We start from the raw sequence: 26,952 nt of genomic DNA, 5'->3' as shown, positions 1-26,952 counted from the left end.
TTCTTAAACCCCTTCAAATTTAGTTCTCAAAATGCCTTGCATTTCCTTACTCCAATGGCTCCCTCAGCTGATTGTTTCCTGTTGCCCTGAACACTGTGTTTCGAATTGCCTGGTGCTGTTATTGCCTGGCAGGATTTATGCATGTCTTTATTTTGCAAGATGCACTAGTGCAGAGAGAGTCCTGATTTGCTTCCAGGGGATCATTGCAATCCACTGGGGAGCTGTGTTATCTCATTTGCACTTTGTTGTTGAATTTCAATCAGTTTTCCCAACAATTTGCCAGAGGAATTCCCGTGGGACAGCTTCAAATGCCTCTAGCCTCACGCTGTCCAGCAGCTCCTCATTTTCTCTTCTAGGCTTGTCTGTTTTTTCTCATTTAAGAGTAATTCACCACATGACAACATTTTACATTAATGGAGCCCTGGCTGTAGCAGATGTGATAACATTCAGGAAGGAACATAGGAAATAAGTGCAGGGATATACACGGTATAAAATAAAAATCAGTTGATGTGCAAAAAAAGTTAATGAGGTGGAAAAATGGTTTCTGCTAGCATATGCTGACTCATGAGTATCTCTCTCCATCCTGCTCAAGCATGGGCAAATTGGATTTATCACTTTTCAAGGGTCCCTGAGGAACCTAATAAAGATGGTGGACGCTGGTGAAAATGAAGTGAATCTGCTCAATTGCTTCCCTTTTTTTTTTTTTTTCTTAATGCATGATAGAGTATCATTCTTTGCAAAAAGGTGGCTTTATAATAAATTCCTGGGTCCCTCTTGCAGCTCCTGGGCAGTATCCTAAATCACAGCAGGGACTCTGAGAAGGATTTGGGGTAGATTTTTTTCCTTTAGGCAAGCAGATCAGTTGTCATGCTCCCTGACCCTTTGGCATTGCTGCCAACAACACCGACTGCTGCTTTTGCATTTCTGGACAATGTTCTGCACAGTTTCTTCAGGTGACAGCAGTAATTGTCACCATCAGGTTGGATAGCCCAAACTGGACCTCTAGGATAGGCATCTCCCATCCCAGCACACACTTGATAGCCACAAAAATCGTACTTTTTCTCATTAAAGCAAACAAAGATTCCCTATAACCATCTGTGAGCTCATTAATTTTAGATTTGAACAAACAGAGATTGAGTAGTGTGAACAGAACTGTAAAAGAAGCAGTTTCATCCTATGAACCAGCTAAAAGTTCATGCATTTTATAAGAATGGTATCAAATACTGAGTATCCCCATTTACTATGATGCTTTACAAAAATTATCTACTGCCATTGTGTTTTTTTTCTAATTTAGTTGAGACCCATCCTAGATTGTACAAGAAACTGTAAAAATTAGACTTCTCTTACATTCAGTTTCAATATAAACATATTTTCAACTTATTTTTTGCAAAGCATTGCATGTGCTTGCACTCTAACATCGGCATTCTGTGCAATCATCTGATGCTTTTACTTTTTTCTCTCTATATAATCTTTTAATTTATATTCCTGGCTGTCACTTTCCTGCTTTCATTGAACATAAATAGATCTGCCCATTTCTTCTGAAATACTGTCAAATTACTAATTTTACTACCTGAGTTTGGCTCTTTCAAGCTCAAGGCTATTTTCATTATGGAAGCGAGCAGCTGCCCTTATCATCAGCAACTCAAGTTATTTCCAGCTATTGTAATTCAGAACATTTTTACTGAAGATCAGAATCTAAAATGTCTCTCTTCAGCTCTAGAAAGTGGAGCAAAACAACCTCCTGGATGTGGAGAAGTTCAGCAGATAATCTGAACAATTTCAGCTGGGGCTTTGGAAGATCTGTCGGAAACAGTTCTACGTAAAGCTCAGATGTAGTATGGTAGCCTGTAGTATTTGCTCAAAAATAACCACCCCTCAGTTCTGATCTCTGTGAGTTTTCTTTCTACACTTAAGTATTCTTCCAGCTTTGCTTATTTAGGATTTCAAATGCCTAAGAGTATGGTATCTGCTAAGCTGCCAGCAGCAAAGTCGGGGATCTTTGAAACATCTGATGGACTGTGAGCTGTGATTCTGCTGTAAACTATTTTCCTCACTTTTCCTCAGAACTCAGATCTTTTGCAAAGACTGGATTGAGGATCCAGGGCTACAGGTGACAGGAGGAATGGAGCCTTCTCTGAGATGAGCACAGAAGATGCTGGGTGCATCCCTGTGTTTACCAGGTGAAGGACATCTTTTCAGAGCAGACTGTGAAAGGCAGAAGAGGAAGGAAGGGAGGCAAAAGGGGAAGTGAGGTTTCCACTGTGACTTTTTCATCCAAATCACAGCATGGACTTCTGGAAAAGTCCATTCAGTTAGACATTTCTATTTGCTCTGTTTAGTTTTCATTGATATAACTCTGCCTTTCATGTGACATGGCAGAATTGGAGTGAGAATATTAGGCTGAGCTGGCAAATGAATTTTGAGAAGCTAAGAACCATGCAAGAAACAACATTTTAATCAGTACCTGGCTCCCACAAGACTTCCCACCCAGTTCTGACATACCCCCAGCATCATTATAGTTTGGATGTTTTTAAAAGAAACCTCCAGGCTTCTCAAGCACCTGGCAAAGATGAACTTTTCAGGGGTTTCATAATTTATGTGAGCACAAAAGGAACCAGCGTTAAGTACTTTGAGAGCAGCTGTACACTTTGCCTACAGCTTTCAAGAGGGAGTTTTGTAGCTCTCAATCTTTGTTTATAGAGTTCTAGCTAAGCCTTGTGTTTTAAAAGTACCATTTTAAGGATCAAAGCCTATTTTAGCTTCCCAATAACTCAGCTGCTCCTGTAATCATCTCAAAGTCTGAACTGCAGGATCTTGGCATCTGCTGCTGTATTTATAAGAGAAGGGGAAAGGAGGAACAGGAGGATCAGTGGTGGTTATCAGCCTGGGTGTCAGCCCTGTGAAAGAATGGCCAGTGAATGCCAAAGCTTCAGTACAACAAATACACCCACGTGGAGCCTTGTTGTGAAGTCTTGGTGACTATAGGAGGGATTTTAAGTGCAAGTCCTTCATTTATTGATCCAGCAAGGCATGTTAGGAGTGCAGTACTTTTCCTCATGTAAGAGTAAACAATCCATTCCTTTCTACTTCATGAAATTATTGGCACAATGCTTCCTTTTTTATTGGTGTAAGAAGTTGCCTGAGGCCTCAATGAAAAGAGCAAAATAGAATATTGCCCCTTTCAAGGAAAAACGGTGAAATACTCGGGAAGTTAATTATTGCCACAGTTGTGTCACCAGAATATCACAGATAAAACACTTGGAGTCATCTGCAAGGCACATATCCGTGTCTGTCTGGAGCTGCATTTGAAGTGGAAGGTTAGCACAGCTCTGAATTTATCTTGATGTTTACTTTCAAGTCAGCTCCCGAAGCAGTAGTTTTTAGAACATGCTTTGTATTTTGCATGACTGGGAGCAGACTCACTGCCTGAAGCCTGAAAGCTGACATAATTTTTTTTACTTTATTTTTTAAAGCCTATTGTGGTAATCCACACACACACAGACACAATTATAGCAGAGTGAAAGAAGTTGTTGACTTGCCTAGAGGAGAGAAAATGTAGTGATGTTTTTCAGAGGAAATATGATTTAAATTGCCACATTTTCTTTTTGTACAAAGAAGAAGATACAAATTAGTGCTTGGTACAAAAGATGAGCATTATCTCCTTTCATCTTCTCTGCTATGATACATTTATGTCAAACCTTTTTAGACAAAACCATCCGGTGGTTTTCAGTATTTGTGTTACCATGTAACTTTTCCATGCTAGTCTTCAAAAACATAAAAAAAGGTGACTTTTTCCTTCTGAATTGTTGAAAACATGCCTGTCCTATTTCTAACTGGAGAAATATAATGTCACTATTGGGCAATGTCATATAGGTTTATGCTAGATCACATTTTAATCAAAACTAAATGGATTTGTCCTCCAGGCAGGACAAATGACAGAACTGCTTGTTACCACTGATCTGCCTTGCAAATACAGCTGGTTTTCTGGTTAGGAACCAAGCTGCCATGAATGCTCCCACTCATCTTCCTGCTGGGGAACTTAAGTCTTAAACTGCAGACTGTGGATGGAGTTGGGCTATTGCAATGTTTTCCACTTTTATTCACATCATGTGGTTGGCCACCTTGATCACAACTCCATGGCAGGATATTCCCAATTTTTAACCAGGTGACTCAAAATCAGTGACATGTTTCTAAGCTAAATTCTGCCCTGGCAGTTGGTCAGGGCAGTAACCTCAGTGCTAAATATGCATTTTAAATGCTTCTGTTTGTTTGTATTTTTGGTTTTTTTAAAGTTTTCTGCATTTGTAGTTTCCTCTACTGTACAGAAATAGTTGACACTAGCACAGCTCCCAGGGAATGTTCACATTCTTGGCATTCAGGGAACAGAGAATTAGTTCCTCAGTCTCTACTTAAGAGACTGTTTAGTGACATTTAATAATAACATGAAGACAAAAAGAGCCTTCTTTACACATGTAGCTGGTAAAAATGTCATACTGATTCATCAGTCATAAGAATTATTTTCATAATAATGAAAATAGTAAGGGTAAGGCAACAGATACATGCCAGATGGATGAGGGATAGCAGAGAAAATAAATGATACCCAAACCAGGTGATGGATGCTCTGTGAGTCTGCTCACATTGATTGCTTATTGTGAAATCTGATTTATCACTATAGCTTTTTCTGGGCTATATGGACTTGTTCCTTGTCATGTTCTACCAGAACATCAAAGTAGCAAGTGAGGCATTAAACAGCAATGTACTTCCATAGTGTTCTAAGTTTTGTTTAGAGAGAAATGCAGTAGGAGTTACAAGGCTTGTTTTGTTAGTGGCTGGAAATATTACAATACTGGTTTGCTAAGCTGGAGTAAAAACAGGATGTGAAAGAACATTCAATATTGATTTAATCTTATTTTTCCACAGGTAAGTTGTTTTAATGTTGATTTCTGGCGCTGAGAACTTTTAAAAGCCCTTCTCTGAAATAGTGAAATTAACCATTATACTGTTAATTTTCACCACCAATGTATATAGATTAGTGTCTGTAGAGCTGAAAAGGTCCATAATGGAAGCAGGCCTATAAAAACCTGAGCCTTACAGCATGCTAATGGCTTTCCATTAGGTCAGATTAATGTTTTCTGCTTGGTGAAAATAGATTTTTAGCAACCATGCTTTCAGTTAGGAATAAATAACTGCTGGACCAGTTGCTTCACCCTTGGGAATAAATCTGCACTTTCAGTGCTTGCTATCAAATCCCTTCTGCAGCATGATTCCTAACATCTGCAGGTGCAGATTGAGGGTGTTGGTTGGATCCAGCAGCAAATGGATCCTCCTCATGTGTTCATGTTGCTGTGACATTTTCTGCCACTGCTGATGGTCCCACTGCCATGGTGGGTGCAGGACACTGGGCTCCAGGATCAAGTTGGATGTTAACCAACTCACCTCACCAATCCCCATCAGTGACAGCAGCATCACCAACCCACTTCACCCAGGGGAGCTGTGGGCCATGAACAGGGAGGGATGCAGGAATTAATGTGATGTGAAGACCTGGTATCAGGGAGCTGCTCAGGCAGACTTTAAATTACATCCATAAAGTAACAAGGATAAATCTTTCTGTTTCTTCCTCTCTTAAAAGGTGTAGGAAATAAATTGAAGGCAGATTCTCTTGAGGAAAAAGTGAAAATGCATATTTGCCTGTGTTTGCTCTGGAGTCCTTTTCACAGCAGTAGAGGTTTAAATGGTTGTTGACAGTTGACTGGACAGATTTCAGTTGCTAGAGAAGGGATGTGGAGAGGTTCTTCCCTTGGTGTTTCTCTTCATTGCAGATTTTTTAATCAGGGCTTCAAGTTCTATCAATATCCATATTGTTTGCAACCTACATATTCTCTCCTTAAAGATCTTCAAATAGCAAGAGACCCATTATCACATCTATTCCTCCTACAGCCCTGCTCTTCTCATCTAAGAATTGTTTCTTGGAACTTCTATTAATAGCAGAGAGGTAGAATTGCACTGTATTTTTTGTGAAGAGGGTTCTTAAAAATGCTTTATAACTTGTACTAATGCAAATTTATATAGAAGGAACTTAGATTTGGGGCTCCTCAGAGCTGTGCTCCCTAATTGTTTGATATATAACTAATAGGCTCTATCACCAGAACTAAATCATTAAATGTTCTGGCTCCTGGATACCCAGCTGGAGGCTGGGCCTGATTTTGTGTATTAAACTGAATTTCAGTCCCTTTTGAAGGGTCTCAAATAAGGTGCAAGCTCAGAATGGTTAGACACATCTGAAAATATTAAAATAAAAGCAATCAAATGGGATGCAGATCCATTAGGTTGAGAGGTGGAGTCTTTTTTTCCTTGCACGATAGCATTGAAATAAAATTTCACACAAGAAATGTCAAACAATATTTCTTCTATTTTAGTCTGGAGGAGAAAGTAAGATTGAGGGCATGAAATGCTTGAATAGAAATTAAGTTTTTGAATTCTGGTGAAGGAATTTATTATTCACTACATATTCACAGAACTGTTGGTGCCTGTTTTACTCATGAAACAGCAGATATTCTTGTGAAGAAAGACTGCAATCCTATGGGAGAGCCACAACCTAATAGCCACTGTTGAATCATCCTTAAGCAACATGCTTAAAGAATATCTCAGTTATTCACAAAAATCTCTCCACATGCAGAAAACTCTGGTTCTGGGCTTATTATCAAGTTTGTACCTCAGACTGAATTCCCAAAGAACTCTGCAGGATTTGTGGCATTTTGCAGACTTGGTGCAAACAAGAAAAAGCATCACCCAGAGTCTACTTTTAAAGGTGCCCTCTTGAGTGAGAGTCTTTGAGGAAGCTGTGGCACAGAAGAGGCTGAATGCCTGTTCTTGCTTCACCAAAATCAAGAGAAATACTCTGAAACAATGACAGGAGGGTACAGGGCCTGGTGCTGAGCAGCCACGGGATAACCAAACTCATGGAGGTCATGGACTGCATCACTTGAGTAATGGCAGAGAAATCTACATGGTAAAAGCTGATTCTCAACATGCTTAGCATTACAAACAAGCAAAGAAAATGTCACTTTACAGATCCTGACATGCCTGATTGGCTGGACTACACAGAAAAACAATTTCAAGTCTGATTTCCTTTTATTTAATCTACTTCTCTTCCACTTACTCTGTGCATTCAATTCTGTTTTCTCTTGCAGTTTAAAAGCATGGATTCAAATTACTTCAGTCAGTGCAGTTTAAACCAAATGACCACTTTGCAAAATATATTTTGGAGACTTTATTTTAACAGAGGGAAGGCCAGTCTGCACAACTGTGCTCTGAGCTCCTGCCTGGCACTCAGGGTGGACAGGAATGGATGTTTGTAGTCCCAGAGTCCCAGCCTTGGCTTCCTAAAGATGTCACATGCTACAAGAATTTTTTTATAGGTTTGTTTGTTTGTTTGAGGTTCCCCACTCACTCGTTTCTGTAGTTGCTTCATAATATCTTGGCAAAGATATGTCTGATGAAAATGAGCTGGTGACGTTTCAGCAGGGGATGCAGGAGCAGCATCTCTCATCTCATGTAGAAGTATCTCCATCAATACTACCATGTATTTAGGTGCTCAGCTCTTGTTGAAATTAGTGCATGATATGAATTTCTTTATGGATCTAAATTCACAAAATAAGAAATCATTCATAGCTGTCTAGAGCTAATTTATGCCTGAATATTTATTACCTATAAGATTAGTTTTCTTCTTACCCTGTCACTGCTTCAGGCAACATCTCCTGATGGGGGCTTGTTACAGGCAGGATACTGGAATTTGTTCTGTTGTGATTTTTCTCTGATAAAAGAAACTGTGAGTAACAGCCAAGGAACAATAGTGGCATGAGATGCTCCTCATAGAACAGATGGCATGGTAGGCTTAAAAATCCAATCACTCTTTTGTCTTAATTTGCAAAAGTAAGATAATTTGCAATGAGTAAAATAAAATATTGATTTAAGTGAGAAAACTAAATGCTTTGCTTTGAAATGCTTTTCATTAACCTAAGCCACTTTACAGTTAATACTGCATTGTCTTCTATTTCTTCTATGTTACTTGTTGGGTTTTTTTCTTTAAGACCTGATTCTTCCTTACTTTTCCTCAGCCTGAGTGGAATGTTGATCTTCCCACTTTTATCTATAATAGGAAATTCTATCAAACTCTTGCAGCATTAGAGGAAAATAGGAAAATCTTTCTTTTTCTCCCCTACCCTCCAAAGCTAAAAAACTTTCCACTTAGAAAACGCTTTAATGCTCTATTTTAAACTTCAGAGTTACTTCTGACCCAAAAAAAAAAAAAAACCCTTGTGAGAACAAACAAATACCACAGCCATGAGGTATCAACAAGTTCATTTGAGCCATTGGAGCAGGGAGTTTAAAGACAAGCTGTGGGACTCAATTGTTCTTCAATAAGGTGGAAGGAGGAATATTATAATGTGCAGTGAATTGAAGACAATGTATTGTCTTCTTCAATTGTATTATCCTCCTGTGAAGGATGTCTGCCTCTATGGCATAAAATCTTGCTCTGTATTCCAAGAAATGTCATTTAAGATGTAGCATGAATGCACAGCAGGAATAATAAAATTGTCTGATCATTTGAATTTTAAGCACTAAGCATGATACAGAGACAAGAATATTTTTTCTGACAGAAAATGTTGACTAGTGCAGCTTTCTTCCTTAAAAATACTTGCTTCAGCTGGATATTAACCTCCTGGCAGAAATTTCTGGGAAAAATAGGTATTTCTCACTAAAAATGTATATGAAAAGAAATGTTTTAGCTAGGTAACAAAATGGAATTGGCAGCCTTCAGAGGTGGTAAAGTCTCATTTGAAGTAGAACAAGGGCAACATAACAATTTTCTTTTTTATGTATATAAATAAGTATATATTTTTCCTATTACTGTGATAACAACCTTATGCTAAGCCAAACATGGTTATAAATTATTTCCAGCTTCTTGTTTGAGTACCTTGTCTAGGCAAGTAGATCCCTCCTCCCCATCTGTTTGATATTTTTCTCTGAAATCCTAAAAGGTGAAAACATTTAAGTTAAACAGTCACACAGGTCTAATTGAGCACCTGCAGGGAGCTCTGTGTGTAGCTCCTTCCATCACAAATCATGTCAGCTACCAAGGAGGTACTTGAGTACAACCTAAAATTCCTAATGTTTTACATTTTTAAACTTGCATCCTTCTCCTTAACCTTCTTAGTTTCTTCAGAGCTCTTGAGGAGAAGGACTTTACAACAAGGAATATTATTTTACTGATAGTCTATCTGGAGAAAGTTTTTTTGCTTGTGCTCTTGACTCATGTTGGTGTTTGGTTCTTTTTCCAGCTTGCACAGACAAAGAGCTGAGGAGCCTGGCTTCACGACTCAAGGACTGGTTCGGTGCTCTCCATGAGGATGCAAATCGTGTCATCAAACCAACCAGCTCAGAGATGGCCCAAGGCAGTAAGAAAACACTTCTGTTGAATATTGAGTGTTGTTTGCAGCTCCCTGTCCTCTGAGAGTGTTCACCTGACCCCTGCTCTTAGTATTACCAGGGCAGGTAGGAGCAAGTGAGCAGCTATGCAGGAGACCAAATCCTGGAAAGAAATCACTGCATCCTTTTCTGTAGGAAAGGGTCATTCTGTTCTCTCTGGCCCAAGCTGCTCTGAAAACTGTCAGGCATAGAATGACAGGCACTTTTACAAGTTATTCAGGCAAATAACTGTGTCTGAAGGCCATGGAGGTCACATCTATGCTAGTAAACAAAGCTGCTCAGGGACTTCTGTCAAGTCCTGAGGTTAACTGGTATGACACAGTCCATGCTTTTACACTTAAATTTCATGACCCTCCAAATCAACATGGCTGCATCCAGATCAGTTCTTGGGGATAGACCATGGTACAAACTTACCTCCTGGTTCATGGCCACATCTGACCCAGTGGCAGTGACATGAGCCAAAAACATGGCACAAAAGCATAGGGAAAACTATGCCAGTGTTGGAAAGGGCTCCTTTTGATTTTGCAATTTCCCACTAACACCTTCTGTAAGAGAAAAAATGATGAAAACATCTGCATTGTAACCACAGAGCTGGAATAGTTAAATGGTCTGGAACACTGGAATCTATTGTGTCCCAGGTATTTAATAACACTTTCTTATTTAATAACACTATCTTTCCTTCCTTTGATGCTTTTTTTTTTTTTTTTTTTTTTTTTAAGAAAGGAGGAAAACGAGCAGTTTAGAGGACATTTACTCTCAGTGGGTTAAGCCAAAATCACTGATTCTGATGTCATTTACCCACCAGGGAAGTGGAAGATTAAGATAACAGCATCAAAAGAGGTCATGTTCATCAGAGAGCAGATGCAAATTTTTTTTCTGTAAGGACTCATTAATCCTTTTAAATAGTATGTCCCAAAACACCTGGGCCTCAGGGCTGCAAAGTAGGATACACAAGTTTTATCTAGGTGTGTGACTCACCTTCAGTTCACTGCCCTGATTCTTTGGTACAAGCTGCTTAAAGCCAGAGTTTGCACATACAGGATTAAAAGGGTTCTGTCAGTTGCTCTCTTTTACAGCTCTTTTGACCCCAATGTCTGTTTTCCCTCTTGTGTGAGGCTGGCAAAGCCAAACATGCAGTCAAGCTGACCCAGAACATCAGGATGGGCTTTTACTGTTGGTCCATGTCTCCACAGCCACTCATGTTTTGTGTTCTTCTGTGCCAGTGTAGCAATATGTTACCTTTCCTAAAAGAGACAGCATAGACCCCAGGCTGTAGTGCTCAAAACTACAGTCAAACCTTGCTGATGCCAAGTAATTGTATCTTAAAATTGTGTGATGAAACAAGTCATGTTGTGTGTGAACTTTTCCATATGTCCCTTTCTTTCACTAGTATTTACAGTAAAAAAAGTATCTTTAAAACCATATGTCCTACTTAAATGGTACTCAAAAAAAAAAAAAGAAAAAAAAAGATATTATTGTGTAGAGGAAGCTGAGGTACAGTGCAAGAAGACAAGTGGAGGTACAACTAATCATGATTTCAAGATCTGAATTCATTTCAGGCCCCACGACAGAAAATGCCAGAGACTTAAAACTTTGTCTGAAGTCCTTTGGGCCCAGCACAACATGAAATCTCATTTTATCAGTGTCAAAAGGATTTTTTTCATGAAGATAACCTGTGAGCTGCTCACGAGGAGCTTACCAAGGCCAAAGACCAAATTCATTCCTAGAGGTGTTGTGTCTCTTTTTTTGCAGAAGCAATTTCAGTGAGAAAAACATTCATGGTAATTCTGCAAGTGTTTGCTCTGATTCACAGAGGAGCTGTTATCTCTTCTTCTCTTTTTAGCTTAGTTTGATTCCTGGCAGCTTTTATATGAAAGGCTGCAGTGATGATCTTAAGCATTTGAGCTGAACAATGTTCATTTTTAGACTGTTGACTTAGTTTGTCACTTTATGAGTTAAGATTCTTAAATTGGTTTAGAAAACCACAAATCTTGGACTTTTTTTTCTTTGTAGGAGTTTACAACAATATTCATGAATTAATCTTACATGAGAAATTCTCCAGCTCTGATTCACTCTGATAGCACTGAGGAGACACATGAAATATGGACAGCAGTATTTGGCTTCCTCTAACTTCAAACGTTTGTAAAAATGAAAGACATCTTCAACAGGGCTCAGAATTCAAAGTGAAGTTCACATACCAAAGCTGAAAAAAAAAATAATTGCATGAATCCTGGCAAACAGGACACATGCAGCTCTGGAAATGTGCTCTGATGTACGCATTGCCCTTTTTTTATTGCTCTGCATGTGTTGCCCTCCTCACTAGGCTGATCACTTCATTAAACTGAACTGGTTTGGTTATGCCTGTAGAGTCTTAAAAGGCACACATAGCCTCAAAATTATCCATTTTGGGTACGCCCCTGTGGCAATGAAAGGAACAGATGGTGGGATGTGATGACTAAGATGCCTCGGACACGTCAGCTGCCTAGAGAAGGTGTTCCAGCAGAGATTTCTCTATGCTACATTAAATTTTCAAGATGTTACCGTGAGTGTAAATAAGCTTTTTGAGTGTATTAAGTTCACCCCCAAGTGAAAGAAAAAAGTAGATTTTTTTTTTATTATTATTATTTTAACTCTCTTGGTAGGAAAGGAATGAGGTCAGTTCATTGTGTTTGAAACCTCAAACCTTCATTCAATGAGCTATCTGCCAGATCCCAGCAAACCACCATAGGCCAGGAACTTTGTCTTCTGCAGCCTTTGTACAAGTGAAATCTTCTCTATAAATAATACAAGCAACGTGGGGACATGCTGTGACATAAGGAAATAATAAAACTAATTAAGCAGTAAGATCAGATTCAAAGCACTCCTGAGCCTGTTGGTAATTCATAACATCCCTATATTGTATTGAGATAGTCTCTTAGGTTGGAGTGGGAGGAGGTTTTCTTTTACTAGACATCTATGCAATATAAAGGTTTTTTTCTGGGGAACATTTCTTCTCCTTCTTCCTTTACTTGAAGTGATGGGGGAAATTAGGTTAATTATTCCCCTGTTAATTTAATTGTAGCGTACTTTAATAAAATAAAACTGGCTCATATAAGTCTTGAAGAGGGGAAATAATTTTATATGCCAGAAGGTGTGTTTATTTTTAATTAGGATTTTCACTTAAATACTCTTTTTAATTTAATTCAATTTTAATTCAAAGGAGGGTGGAGCTGGTCGGGTATTAATGGATATGAAGCTTTCACATGTAGGTCACTGGCTTGATTTCCTTACAGATCTGTAGGAAATGAAAATTGTTAGGAAGCTGAACAGCTGTCAGAATAAGAAACAAGATGGTCTCAATCCCAGGTCCTTGTAAGCAGGTTCCAGATGGGAACAGCCACCACCACAACAGGCTGAAGGGACACAGGGTCTGCCTTGTTCTCTTGCTTCCCACCTTAAGCACTGCAGGGCTGAGCTGCTGCACAGAAAGGTTCAGAGAAGTTCTCCCAAAGGTTACTTCTTTGTTAGATATGTTGTGCTTATTAACTGAGAATGTAATTCCTTACAGAATTACAGTATGTGTACTTTCCAACATACAGAGAGACAATTAAAGAATTAACCTTTATATTTATAATAACCATCTAGCTAAGTTGCATCTGCCACTGTAAGAGGCTTCCAGAGAAGTAAACTGGGAAACAACACAGCCTCTTACTGATATGGATCTCTGGACACCATAGTGAAAACTCCTTTATTTGTTAGGAATTGCAATTAAAAACTCTTCATCTAATGCAATTAACTGTCATTGTAAGTGACCTTTCATGATGGTATCTTGCTTCTAAGCCCTGATGGCATGTCACAGAGCTGCTTCATGTGCACATCAGTCACTGGCTTGTGATCTGCTCAGACAGAGCAGAACAGAGGGCAGGATGCTGTTGGAGCCCTGAATGTGCATTGTACACACAGAGACACACTTGCCAACAGGGAGGAAAATGAGACCCAGAAACAATCCACAGGCACTGTCAGGGACAGGTTCGTGCCAGGAGCTTCTCCTCTCAGCCTTGATACCTGACAGTCAGGAGATGATTCTGGAGACACACAAGGCTGACCTGTGCTCAAGTGCTTTTAAAACAGACCTGATTACCTTAGCAGCACTAAGTGCCACAGTGGGGTGTAAAGACCCATCAGAGAGAGTATCTGTGCAGGGAAAGCACAGCCAAGGGAATCCAGCTGGTTTTCCCCTGGAAATTGTTGAACCAGGATAACTGAAGCATGTACCAGTCCTTGCTCCACCGAGCACTAACGTGTTCCACCCCTGCCTGAGTACTTTCACTGCCCCACGGTTGGGAATCAGGTACAGCAACAACTTGCTTAGGGCAGGACTGTTTCCTGCTTCTCTGGGCTTTGTAAAGGAAAAGTCAAGGGTTCTTAAATCATTTCATTCAACAATAGATTGCAAAGTAACCAATCCTGTTTTCCTTGCATTTAAGGAATAAAATCACTGAAGTCAATAGTCATAATTGCTTGAGCAAGGCAAGCAGAGGCTTCTTCCCTGCATCTGTTCACATGGCCTGTTTCTTTTTGACTGTGCTCAAACTTGATTAGATAACATTTGAGGAGATAATGGCACAAAAAAGTGTGATGAAATGTTCAGCACGATCTCTGTCCCCTGCCTGAGCCCTGAGGAAATGGTGTTACCTTCTTCCTTTCTTAGAGAAACCTGTACTGTGAATGACATAAACCTTCCCATTAGTTAACCCTTCTGATTGTTCCTCCAGCTCACTGACATCTTCAGCTGCAGTTGCATACAAAAAAACCCCAAGCTTCCAGCATAAAGCACTGCCCTCCTTTGGATTCATGCTTAAAATAGCAGGTAGGCTGCAGAGCTTGGACAAACTGTCAGTGTGATTCCAGCAACATCTTAGATTTCACTTTAACAAAGCAGCATCCTGAAATGGGACTTGACACTTACAGCAAATAAGGCAAAGCTTGACCTCTCTCACTGAAAGATGCAGTCAAAGGAAAAGGACCATCTGGCTTGTCGTGGCCCCTGGCAGATGCATGGTGCACAGGCAGGTTAGAGCATGCAGCCAAAAAGTGTGAGCATGCAGTGCCCAGGGAATGTGGGTCAGGTACCTTCCCTGCCTATGAATCCCCAGCCAACGTGTGCATCTTTCTGAGTTCCTGATAAAGCAAATATTCTTATTTTCAGGTTTCTTATCTTGTTCCTTCTCAAGCCACTATTCTTATTTTCAGGTTTCTTAGCTGGTTCTACATTACAAATAGACCCTCTTCCAGGATAGGTTATTTGGAAATGAGTCCATGTTTTTACCAAGCATTGGAAAATGCAGTGAGGGTAGGGATTTATAATGCCTGTGGCAGAGGACAATGCCACTAGGCTTGTGGAGATGCAAGACACTGGAACATGAATCTCATATACATTGTGGGTATCTATATGCATGGCTTGGTCTCTCCGTGATACTGGTGCTGCAGGCTTTTAAGGATTTGGGTTATTAAAATTAATTATGATGGGGGTTTCCAAAGCACTGGAAGAGCAGAATCCTGTGTTGCTGCACAACCCTGGAGGCCATAGGAAGGAACAGGGTGGTTCTGGCACACAGGACCATGTCCAGCACCCTGGAGCTCCTGGCTGCAGCACTGCTCTTCTTCAGAGGGCTGCAAGCCAGGGACCTTTCATTCCTTCTCTCACCAAGCAGCAGGGATTTGAGGAGTGAAGAGCTGGGGTGAGAGGTGGAAGGGTGGGAAGGTACAGCAAGAAAGAATTTGATAAAGGAAGTAGAAAAATGTCTAGGAAATAGGATTTACATTGCATTCAGACTCAGTTTAGTTTGAAAATAAGGTGGATGCAGTCTTTTCTCATTGCATTGTACTTTCTTGGAATAAGGTCAAACCACTTGGACTGTGGACAGGGAAAATAAATAAGGTGAGAATTTTTTCAGTAGAAGTAACTGTGAATTACAGTAATCAGCTATGAATCTGAGCCCTCTCCACCCCACAGGTTCCCGAGGGTGTGACTAGTGCTACAGTCTGCAGTCATGCTTGAGTTTTAAACATCACACTATCAGTTCAGTCCTAGAATCTTCTCGTGCTTCAGGCAAGTCAGACTCAGAGTCCCCAATAATGGTTGCTGTGCAGGGAGTGTGCTGGGGTTCAGCTGGGGATATTTCCCTGTCTTCTTGCAGGATTTGACACCAGCATACTGCCAATCTGTAAGGATTCCTTAGGCTGGATGTTCAACAAACTTGACATGAACTACGACCTGCTGCTGGATCCCTCGGAGATCAGTGCCATTTATCTGGATAAGTACGAGCCCTGTGTCAAGCCCCTCTTCAACTCCTGTGACTCCTTCAAAGATGGAAAGCTTTCCAACAATGAGTGGTGTTACTGCTTCCAGAAGCCAGGAGGTGAGTTGTGCAGTTTTGCAGCACAAAGAGAAGTTGCTCGGGTGTCCCTGTGTTTCAGGTTTGTTTGATATGCTCATAGAGATTGGTAATTGGCAGTCAGCTGAGGGAGAAAGCTTTTTTCCTCCAGCACTGGTGTGAAAGGGCATCGTGTAATAATGTTTAAAGTCACAGAGTAACTGTATTACTATCCCTTGATCATTAAAACAAAGAAATCACCGATGCCAATGCACACAGGCTAGAAATAATCCCTCTTGATAGAAAGTTCAAGAACATAGACTTTTATTAATACAGAAATTAGTCCATTAGCAAATCACAGATACACACTCGGCATGCTTGGTGAAAAAGGGAGAAAGGGTTTATCAATGCAAATGGCCCCCAAACGCTGTTCTCAACTACAGTGTGTTGCTTTTCTTTTTTTAATTAGTGGCACTAATGATAGAAATTTGTTTTGCAGTACAGTACCAGCATATGGGCTTCTTCCATTCCCAGGTGTACAGCAGTTGACATTTCGTGTCAGTAGTGAAGCCAGTCATTACTGAGCCTGTCCTGTACCATCTGGAAACTGATCCTCTTACATTATATTTTAGGTCTTCCTTGCCAGAATGAAATGAATAGAATTCAAAAGCTAAGTAGAGGGAAGAGTCTGTTGGGTAAGTTCAATTACTTGCTATCCATTTGCTCAACTAATGAAAGCTTCTGTGATTATTGTAACTTTATATGCAGTAATGGTTTTTCAATTAGAGACTAATGTTTTGAGTCAGGACTAGGCACCAAGGAGTGTAGGCCTGACACTATGAAATAAAACAAATAATGAGATAGCAACATTCAGAACAGGTGTCAGCATGGCAGCAGGTTCAGAAGTAATTTACAGCTCTCCACAAATGCAAAGCTTTGTCTGCACAGAGCTTCATGCTGCCTTCATCACCTCCTAGGTCAGAAGCTTGATACTCAGACCTCCCAGTTTTGAAGGGTGACTGAAGGTGCCCCAGTGCACAGCTAATGGGTTCATGTCTTCTTCCAGTTATGCTGCACTGTATATGTTCCTTGGGGTTCCATTTTGTCTAATCACCCTAAAAATTATCTCAGTGTATCCCACACCTATGCAAGGAGGAATTTGTGTCACCTCACTTCAGGCAGCCCTGCAGGGTGCTCCATGCTTTGTGATAGTGCCTGCCCCTCACTTTGCTGGTTGTTGAATTGATTCATAACTTGCACTGGATATCTAAAATTAAGTGAAATAAATCCCCATATGGCATTTTCCCATTTAATTGCTAGAAACTCAGGCTGTTGAACTGGCTAAATTTAAGGTAACTCATTCCATACCCTAAAATGGTGTTATCTGTCCCAGTGCTTACGTGGTGATATTTTATTGAAGCTTCTGTCTTATTGCGTTCATGTACCTGAAGACAATTCATGTGGGCCTGTCAGCACAGATTAAAGTCTCTGTTTGCCAAAACCCCTGTATTTCACCCTGGCTTACCTCAGCCCTGGCCTGTCAGGTCCATCATTGGGAACCCTTGTCAGTCTCTCACAGCATCCCTGGCTGTAACACAGAGGATGCACGTCAGCTCTGCTGGTTTGCTTCTCTGGTGGATGTCTCTGCTTCTCAGGTGGCTCTCAGATTTTAGTTTGAAGTTCTGAGATTCTCCTTAGCAGGCCCTGTAAATGGAACTTCTGCACTATTGACCTTGTCCATCCCTGCTGTTTCCCAGTGTCACTGCCATTGAACTTAAATTTCAGGTACCTTGTGAACCTGGATTTGATGGTTTAAAATAGGAATAAACATCCCCAAAAGCCATGGGGCCTAGAGTTTGGTTCCATTATCCTTTCCTATCAAGTTCACATAAAGATGGAGAAGTTTCAGAGTTACAGCTCCTGCTGTTCATGGCTGTGGGAGCCAAGGGAGGATTGATGGCTCTGCTGTGTTTGTACTTTATTCAGCAAATATTTTGCATTTGTGTTTAACTGCATGTTGTGGAAGAGGAAGTCATGGTGTTCCCTGTCTTGTGAGAATTCTGATTTTCAAAGCCACCTAAAGGAATAAGGAGCCTGGTTTCTAACAGATAGCTTTGGCTACCCCATATTTATGTTATGCTTTGCTGTTATTTGCTATATATAATAAATGTCATCTAGTTTGAAACAAAAGTGCTTTGTTCTGACATGTGGGGGGAAATGATGGCTCTAGTGCCAGTAGCACAACAGGCAGGCAGTTGTAGCTTGTCATTGGGATCTGATCACAGTAGCAGGAGTAAAATGACAAAGTAAAAGTGTGGTCCCTTACCACAAATAACTTCTAGCCAACTGTATTTAAAAAAAAAAAATAAAAAATGAAGGATGAAAGTGACTGTGCTCAACAAATCTAGAAGTGTCAGGCATAGGTTGTTCCACAAACTAGGAAATTATAATATAGAGAGAAACTCTTTGCTTCACCTACCTTGAAAGTCTGTCTGCATGATGGTACCTGTCTGAGATTTTAATCAGATCTTACAGCTATTTATACGGTGGGAAATGTTGGCTTTTCTCTTCAGTGACTGAAAAATCATGCAAATAGAAACTCAAGCATACACGTGACCAAAAACACACTTGTAGCAACAATAGAGTTTGAAAAAAGAGATGAATATTTTCAGATAATCTAGCCTTTAATTATTCTCTTTGCTTCTCTACCCCTGACATAGAGAGCACAACATTTACAGTCTGGACAGTACACATGAATAATTTTTCTGTTAACTTGTATCCATTGATAAAAAATGATGACTTTGATATTTTGTTCTCTATGTATTTTTCAAAACGGTGACAGTTGCAACAAAGTACTTCAAAGCCATTACTGTTAGATATGTTGAATTTGGAGGCTTTCAAATAGAGTCTAGCATCCCAGGGGACTGAATTAAAAAGTAAACAGCACTATTCATCTTTTCCTACCAGATTTATCTAGAGTACAATTAACTGCAGAGTGTGTACTTTTAGAGCATACAACTGTGCAGCCTGATAATGCTTCTCCCACATCACTAAGGTAATAAATTTCTGCTCCCACCACTATTTTCTTCTGTATCAGCCCTGTGAATTCAGCTTACACAATAGCTTAGCCAGGGAGCTGTGTGCTGGCTAGCACTTAATTCTGTCAGGCTTTTGCCTCTGTGCTTCAGTATCTTTAGCATGTAATTATTCTCCCTATGTCTTCTGAGGGAGGGAAGTATTATACAGATAAGGAAATTATTGGAAAATAAAATATATATATATCTATAGGTCTGGATCTATAGAGGGGATACAGATGCAAAAGTGATGCAAAAGAGGAAGCAGGATTCACTAAGCCAAGGCAGTTCAGTGGGGAGTAACCAACATTTTGTAATTTTTAATAGTAAAGCTGGTCCAGCAGCCACCCTCCCCATCCTTGTGGGGAAGCAGCATCTCTGCAAGAGTCTCTGGAGAGAGAACACAAGCTCCTTTCTCTTTCTAAACCCTTCAGATTTTCTTTGATGCCAAAGCAAATTATGGGGTGAAACATTCCCTCTAAGTGGGCTATCTGGATGCCATGCTCCAGAAGAGCAGAGCTCGTAGCCAGAGCTTGTTTCTAATGAGCACAGGTTCAAACTGATTTATGTAGAACTTAAGGGAGGAATCATCACACTGTGCAACACTTGCTCCCAAGGACTTTCTACCCTCAGCAGGTTATCCCCTGCATCTCACACATTGGAGAGGGCATCCTGCATTTTTCCCTCTGATGGTTGGCAAGTACTGTGCCATTTGTATGCATAGCTAAATATTTAGAGCTCTGGTGTTATATTGCAGTTTGGCACAAATTTGCCATGCAGAAAGAAAAGCAACTTCTTCTTTTCACTGTGACCCAAAGTGTGAATTCTTTCCCACATACTGATGTTGGCAGTGAGCCTGGGCCATAAGTTATTTTTAAATCTATGGCTTTTACAGGAAGCATGGAACATTTTAATACCTTAAAAGAAGCATAGTGAAACTACTCCAAAAGGCCTGTTTCAAAGAAGGGAAATGTTGCATTGCTCAAATAAAAAGGGTAAAGCTTTGCTGATTTACACCAGTGCAAAATTGGCTCCTGAGCATTTTTTCCAAGATTATGTGTAGTCTGATAAACACCTGGAGTGCTTAACAGAGAGAGGACTTGAGCATAAACTAAAAAAAAAAAAAAAAGAATCTTAATTGTAGCGGGAGGAGCCATTCTTGCTCCTGAAGCTTGACGAGCTGCTGGTCTCTTCCAGGACTCCAGCCACCACACAGCGCTTCCAGGGTAGAAGTGTAGCGGGAAGAGCCTTTCTTGCTCCAGAGGCTTGAACGAGCTGCTGGCCTCTCCATGCCTCGCACCAGAATGAGCTGAGGTGCCTTCTGTGGGTGTGTGTCCCACCTTTATTGGCCCCCTGGTCTTGCTCATGCCCAATAGGGGCCTGTCCTAATCAGGCACAGGTGGACTCACACCCACTCTTTGGCAACTCAAGGCACCTGGTTGACAATGTTTCTCTACACTTAATATTGAAATAAAAGATTGAGCAATGATCGTTAGTTTACAAGAACCTGCAAAGCAAGTATATGTACATGGTTATTGGAACAATTCCTTTATAAATAGTGAAAATAAGTCTGTGGTAGTCATTAGTATACATGAACATAATGGTGTTATCTGTGAGCAAACCTTCTAGAAGATCATGTTTTGAAGTGATTTAAAATCCTCTCCCTAAGGGATGTGAAGTGGTCTCCAAAACTGCTCTGGTATACAAGGATTTGTTCAAAGGTTTCTGTTCTCATTTTCCACACCTACATTAGCAGCACTCAAACATTAGAGAAGATCTGCAGTGCAATGGGTCTGGAAATTCAAGGAGACACTTATAAATTTGTGTGTGTTTTCATGAGATTGACTGACTTCCACTTTTCTGTTTTTTATATGGGAAATTTCATGACACTTGGGCAGCACCTTCTCATTCATTTTTCCTGTGAGAAATGTAGTGGAAGTAGCCCCTTTGACACATGAACTGTCTGAAGAGATGCTACGCACATAGAACTAGTTAAAAAACTTACTGCAAGACCAGTAAATCACTGGTATCTTTGACAAAGAGTAAAATACTTTCTCAAAAATCATTTGAGACAAGAAATCTGGGGGCAAGGGCGGGTTTCTGCCATGTTTCAAATTGAAGCAATTTGCAAAGAAGGGAGAATGACAGTACTGACCTCCCCTGGGAAAAAAGCTAATTCATCTCGAAGGACAAGAGGGCTTTTCATATTGAAGTATATTTGCTGTATCTGCTGAAAATGGTGGGAACAATAAAGCAAGTTTCTCCTGAGAGCTCCCCTGTCACCAGAAGCCAGAATGAACCACTCTCTACAAGGCTGAACTATATTGGTTTTATTGTGAGAAAAATCTTGGGCTTCAAGTCCAATGACTTATTGACTTCAGATCCTGTTGTCCTTCTCTGAAAAGCTTGTGCATTGCTTCTTTTATGCATGGGAAGTCTTAGTGAGTCAGAAGTTGTGCTTGAGATTAGTATGAATAGCAAGCAGATGGCAGATACCTTCCAGGGATAATTACAGTGTTGTGGAAAAACTTGCATGATAAACACTGAAGGAGCACAAATGGATGGGAAATGCAGAACTAATGAAGTTGGGTAATAATCTAGTTGGGAAGAAAACTTTAAAACTGGGACTTAAATCTGCACATGGCTCTGTGGGAATATTAATCATTCAGGGGCAGACTGAAGCTCTCTGATACCGTATGGCATCAGCCTCCACACCCTATATATGCACAAATATTTATGCACTGAGCAGTGACCAGGGTGGCTGAAAAGTCCTAATCACCCATAATTTCTGCTCCCTTTTAGGCACCAGATAATCACATGCATTTTCTTGCTAACATCAAAACGGTCTTCATGTAACTAAGTTCACTTCATATACTCACAGAGATTTGTGTTACTGATTATATCTTATATTTTATTCAGGTGCTTTCATCCCGCGGTGCAATGAAGAAGGTTACTACAAAGCCACTCAGTGCCATGGCAGCACAGGGCAGTGCTGGTGTGTTGATAAGTATGGGAATGAGATAGCTGGCTCAAGAAAGCAAGGGACAGTGAGTTGTGGTGAGTAATGAAGTGCTTTCTTCAGGTAACAAAGGAATTAACACTCTTGTAAGCCATTGCTGTATGATGGAGAATGATAACCAAAGGAAACGTGCCTGCCTGTATTCAAAGTCCTCCTGTCTTTTCTTATTCATGATACACAAGGCCCTTATATATGGCCTAAGTGTGTAAAAAATTATAAATTAACAACAAAACTGCTGACAGGACAATATTATGTAGATATGTGCCATCACCAAGTAGCTGTTTTATCTCGACAAGCAAGATTTCAGCCTTACATCTTCAGAGTGTTTCAGTGATGGAATGGAGCTTGCTTGATTGAGAAGAAACAGAAAAAGCAGAGACTTGGAAGGTCTGAGATGCCCAGAATCACATCACAAATGTTAGGCTCAAGAGCTACATTTTTGGAGTGTGGCTTATGGTCTGAAATGAAGTAAATTTGTGAAATGTTTTTAGCCTGGTTTACAGATTTGTGATGGGATGAAAGCATTTACAAGTGAATAATGATTTTTTGGCCTGCATGCATGTGAACTGAGGCTCTCCAGTCAAGTCTCTGGGAGGAGGGCAATGAATACCTTCTTATGCAAGTCAGTGTTTCAGAGTAAATTTATCCTAGTTCAGGATGAAAACTAAAATTGAGATGTTGTTTCATGAGTAGCAGCACCAATGAATTTTAAAAGTAACATGGCAAGGGTGGTGGTGATAAGGAATTTTGTGTTCTGTGGGGAAATGACCTTTCCTGCTCACCTTTCAGAAGAAGAGCAAGAAACCTCAGGGGATTTTGGCAGTGGTGGATCTGTTGTATTGTTGGATGATTTGGAAGAGGAACCTGAAGCAGCAAAAAAAGACAAAGAAGGGAAACTGAAGGTTCATGTAAGAGCAGCTAATGAAGATGATGAAGATGAAGATGATGATAAGGAGGATGAAATTGGTTATATATGGTAGTGCCCATCATAATGAGGACTTACATTTTGCACAATATTGCAAGTCCCATCATATCTCTGCAATTGTATCTGAGAGTACCTGGCACAAATATTTCCTCTCTACTGAATTTAATTTTGTATAGTCTACTTAGTCTGGACAACAACTTTTTTTTTTCCAGCAAGGACTGTTTGGAATACAACATTTGTTCAGTTGGTTTGGGGGATTTTTGTTCTATCCACAGGGGCAATGAGTTTTGTTTCAAAAACATTTCATGTCTTAATCCTCAAATGCACAGCTGATGAAATACATACTGTGAAAGAGGAATCACAGAAGGGGTTCAACAGACGAATGCAAGGCTTAGAATCCCTTCTCATGTGAAAGAATTTGTGTCATAAATTGTTACCTGGATCACATCAAAAATAGTAATTCTTCTTTCCTGAAGAAGGAAAGTAGGTGCCTCATTTTCTAGTCCATGTTTTTTTATGTTCCAGTGGAGTCAGTCTCTATGGATAGTGACTTCTGGCTGCCCAGCACCAGAAAAGAAAGAAAGAAACCCACTGGCAGGATTTTCTATTCCTTACATTTTCTACAAATGAGTTCAACAGGCTTAGCCCAGCCCATGCTGAAGGCAGAATTCTCACCAGAGATAGATCACCTCCTTCACACTGCTCATTTAGGTAAGAACACAGCCTTGATATTAATTGATGCTGAGAACCTGAAGTTATCATGGACCAAGCACTACAGATAGGGACCAGTGTCCTCCTGCATTTTAAAGTGTTTGAGAAAAGAGTGTTTTGTGAATTTATAGCATCATCACAACATCCATAGCTGGTCCTCAGCTTCTGTAAGAGCTCGGCTGCCCTAAGAGCTGCACTAACATCCCCCAGGAGCCCTCTTGCTCACACGCTAACTTCTCCAGTTACTCTAAACCATTCCTCATTCCAGTTATAAAGCTGTCAGAGACACTAACCATCAAAAGTAATAAGCTGTCATTTCTTTAATTTAAATAGTTACTATTTATTTGGCCTGTTTCAAAAACCAAATGTAGGTGGTCATGTTTCAAAAGCCCCTTTGCTCAGCATGACAAGCTGCACACTTGAAATACACATACCTAAAAGAGAATAGCATTAAAATAAAATCCATGTTTCTCTCAGCATCTCCCATATATTCATAGATCTGAATTGTGTCACAGAATATTGATATGAAATCCTTTCCCATGGCAGGTCTCTGATGCAGGAATGTACTGGGGTTACCTTTGATTACTTTTGCTTTTTTCAGAACCTCAGCCCTACTGTTGTGTTAGGAAGCAGACAAGAGTGCTTTAGCAGTGCCTGTCATTTGCCTGTGAGTTATTTTGCAGAACAAAAAAATCTGCTTATTACACAGAAAACTAATTCTATGGAGGCTTGTTTGGGTTTTTTTTTCTCCCTCTTAGTTTTGGATGTAGATGTGGAGATATTATGGAGTCAAATCGTAGCTGGTTACATTTACATTTAAAAGCAGGCAAATCCCATGCTGGTTGGCACTTGTCATTTTGGAGGGTGACTGTCCATGGGGCCTTGGCCCTCTCAGATGTGATCACAAGAGCAATACAGAAGAGAAACTCATTTCAGACAGCACGTGTGTCAGGGGCACAGTTGTTTTCTCCTCTTTCATTTCCTATTTATCGAGATCAGTGACCTGAGAACAAAGAGCAAGCCTGTCTAATTAGGAATGCAGAAGGATGTGTAAAACTGTGAGGAATGTGTTGTGTCACACCCCCCACATCCTCCCAAAAATCTGCCATCAGACATTTGCAAGAGTCCCACAGCCTGCCCTGCCTCAAAGCCCTTTGGGTTTCCTATAGCTTTTGAAAATTTCCTTTAAAATCACTATCCAGGAGCTGTACAACATACATATTCCCCCCACATTTACTGTTCACCTCTCATAGAAAAGGATGCTGACTGCAAGAGGACCAGCTGCAACCAGCATTTCTGTGGCTCTTCATAGGTTTATTTCCTGAGAAATAAAATCATAATGGTTAGACTATCAACACCCTCAGCAGCTTGGTTCTCACACATGGTTATATCTTAAGCTACAAATCAATTACCATTGGAGCTGGGCAAACACCCCTAGCCAGAAGTCCTTCTTCAGTTGTTCAAATGTTCTGAATCAGGGCCAGCACTGGGAAAACAACATTTTAGTGACCAGCTCAGTGGGGTCAGCTGCACACAAGTTTCATGACCATAATGTCCACTCCCAAAGTGTCCCAGCCTGGTCCAGAGCAGGGCAGACACACTTTGTGCTGGGAAGGGAAGCTCAGATGATTGCTTTAGGAGCAAGTTCCTAAATATTACAAAGTAAAACCCTATAGTGATCCACCGGAACCCTCCAGTGGTTGAGATATATATACATATGTGTATATGTGTGTGGCTGTGTATATATATGTTTATACACATACATGTGTGTGCATACATGTGTCTGTGTGTCCAGGTTGGCGAGACGCATTAAGAAAATATTTCTTTAAAAGAAAACAGTGATTCTACCAAGAACCAGTGCTCTTCCAAATCAAGCCCCTTCCATTCTCTATGTTTTGTAAAGGCTTTGAGTGGAGTCCAGCTTAATTTAGTTCCTTCTTAATTCTTTTTTTTTTTTTTAAAAAAAAAAGGACATCTCATATGCATCGAGTCATTGAATTGCCAAATACTATCTCATTGTGAAAAACAGTTGTCCCATTCTTACAGAGACACACAGTTGTCTTTTAGAGCCACAAACCAATTTTTAATCTCATTTTATTTTCATATTAGAGATTATAAAACACTGTTAGGCATTGCTTTATATTTCAAGGTGTCCTTTTAACTGCTGTGGTTAAATCAAAATCTCCTTGAGTTCAGATTTCAGCACAGTTGGATTTTTTGGGGGTCTCTACTGGCCTTTGTTGTGCTCACAAGAATCCTTTTCCTTTGCTTTGTCTTTTTTTTAAGCTATTCTGTGCTCTTATTTTAAACCATTTGAAGTGTTTATTTAATATTTATTCTACAGTTTATATTGAAAAAATGTAAAGTTTATATTTAAAATGACACTGTTTGTTAGTGAATGCTTCTCTTTGCCTCTCCAGCCTAGTCCGTTAGTCTCAGTGCACATTTCTGGCATGGGAATATTTTGATATTAGAAGTTTTGTAGCATCTTTTCCCCTCAAGCAGCAAATGACATAGATCTAAGGTCACCACTTGATACAAATCACCAGATTGCTCAAGCTTTTCTTCCTACATTTGTTGGCTTTTCTTGCAGTCCCTTCTGTATGCCATTCAAGTTCCTTTAATACATAGACTGCTCTGTACAGTTCCTAGACATCAAAAAGCCCTTTCTACACTAGGTGGGTTTTGGTCTTTTTATACTTTTCTCAATGCTGTCGATGTCTGCTACTGTTCAATGCGTAGATCTGTAAGGAGAGCTCCAAATATTACGTGTTTCAGTTTGATGTCCCTGCTGTAGATGGATGTAGCCTCTCATAGTAATTAGAGCTGCACAGTAAATTCTGAATGCTTTTTCCCTAAGGAGTTAAGTGGAATGTGAGCATTTCGCTACCTTTGGTTAACTGTAAATGCTTAACTGTAGTCTGAAATAGTTGCATTTTTGTCTGTCAATAAATTTTAATTTGTCTGCGACTCCTTCTTGTCTGTTCTGAGTTTTATTAAAATCTGGGGATCAAGAACACCACAACACCTTGAGTCAGCATTTAATCATGCACAGAAATGGATGATCTTTCACATTTGGTTTATATCTCCTACCTCTGCTCAATGTCAGCTGTAGTCTGTGAAGTTAAGGTCACTAGAAAGCTGTATTTTAAAAGCAGAAATGAAGCTAAACTGAAAGGAACAGCTGGAGCAAAATCAGAACTTTTCAAATTATATTAAATTGATTTAACAGGGGCAGGGGAGTGGTAGCTTTCATTTCTATTTCCTCCTCTGTTTGAAAATGGTTATGTTTTTCTGTCTCTGAAAGTTATGCAGGGCAATTCTATAAACACAGCCACATGCTACAGTGGCCATTATTTACAGTATAAATGAAGACAA

The 26,952-nt window shown here is 40.1% G+C and overlaps 1 protein-coding gene across 2 annotated transcripts in view; it reads left to right on the top strand.

The window, feature by feature from the left end:
• The window catches only part of SPOCK1 (SPARC (osteonectin), cwcv and kazal like domains proteoglycan 1), a 247,878-nt gene extending 221,333 nt beyond the window's left edge, over positions 1-26,545 (top strand). The window contains exons 7-11 of one of the 2 annotated variants that reach the window (XM_030459231.1): positions 9,342-9,458; positions 15,669-15,890; positions 16,478-16,540; positions 21,839-21,976; positions 22,728-26,545. In XM_030459231.1, the coding sequence (XP_030315091.1) occupies positions 9,342-9,458; positions 15,669-15,890; positions 16,478-16,540; positions 21,839-21,976; positions 22,728-22,918 (731 nt within the window). In that variant the 3' untranslated portion in view covers positions 22,919-26,545. The remainder of the gene's footprint in view (positions 1-9,341; positions 9,459-15,668; positions 15,891-16,477; positions 16,541-21,838; positions 21,977-22,727) is intronic. The other variant, XM_030459232.1, reaches the window with a different exon arrangement.
• Positions 26,546-26,952: the final 407 nt, after the last annotated feature.

This window comes from Calypte anna, chromosome 13, assembly GCF_003957555.1.
Source record: "Calypte anna isolate BGI_N300 chromosome 13, bCalAnn1_v1.p, whole genome shotgun sequence".
Classification (NCBI taxonomy): domain Eukaryota; kingdom Metazoa; phylum Chordata; class Aves; order Apodiformes; family Trochilidae; genus Calypte; species Calypte anna.
Note: the sequence above shows the minus strand (reverse complement) of the source record. Positions and strands in the feature narration are given on the sequence as shown.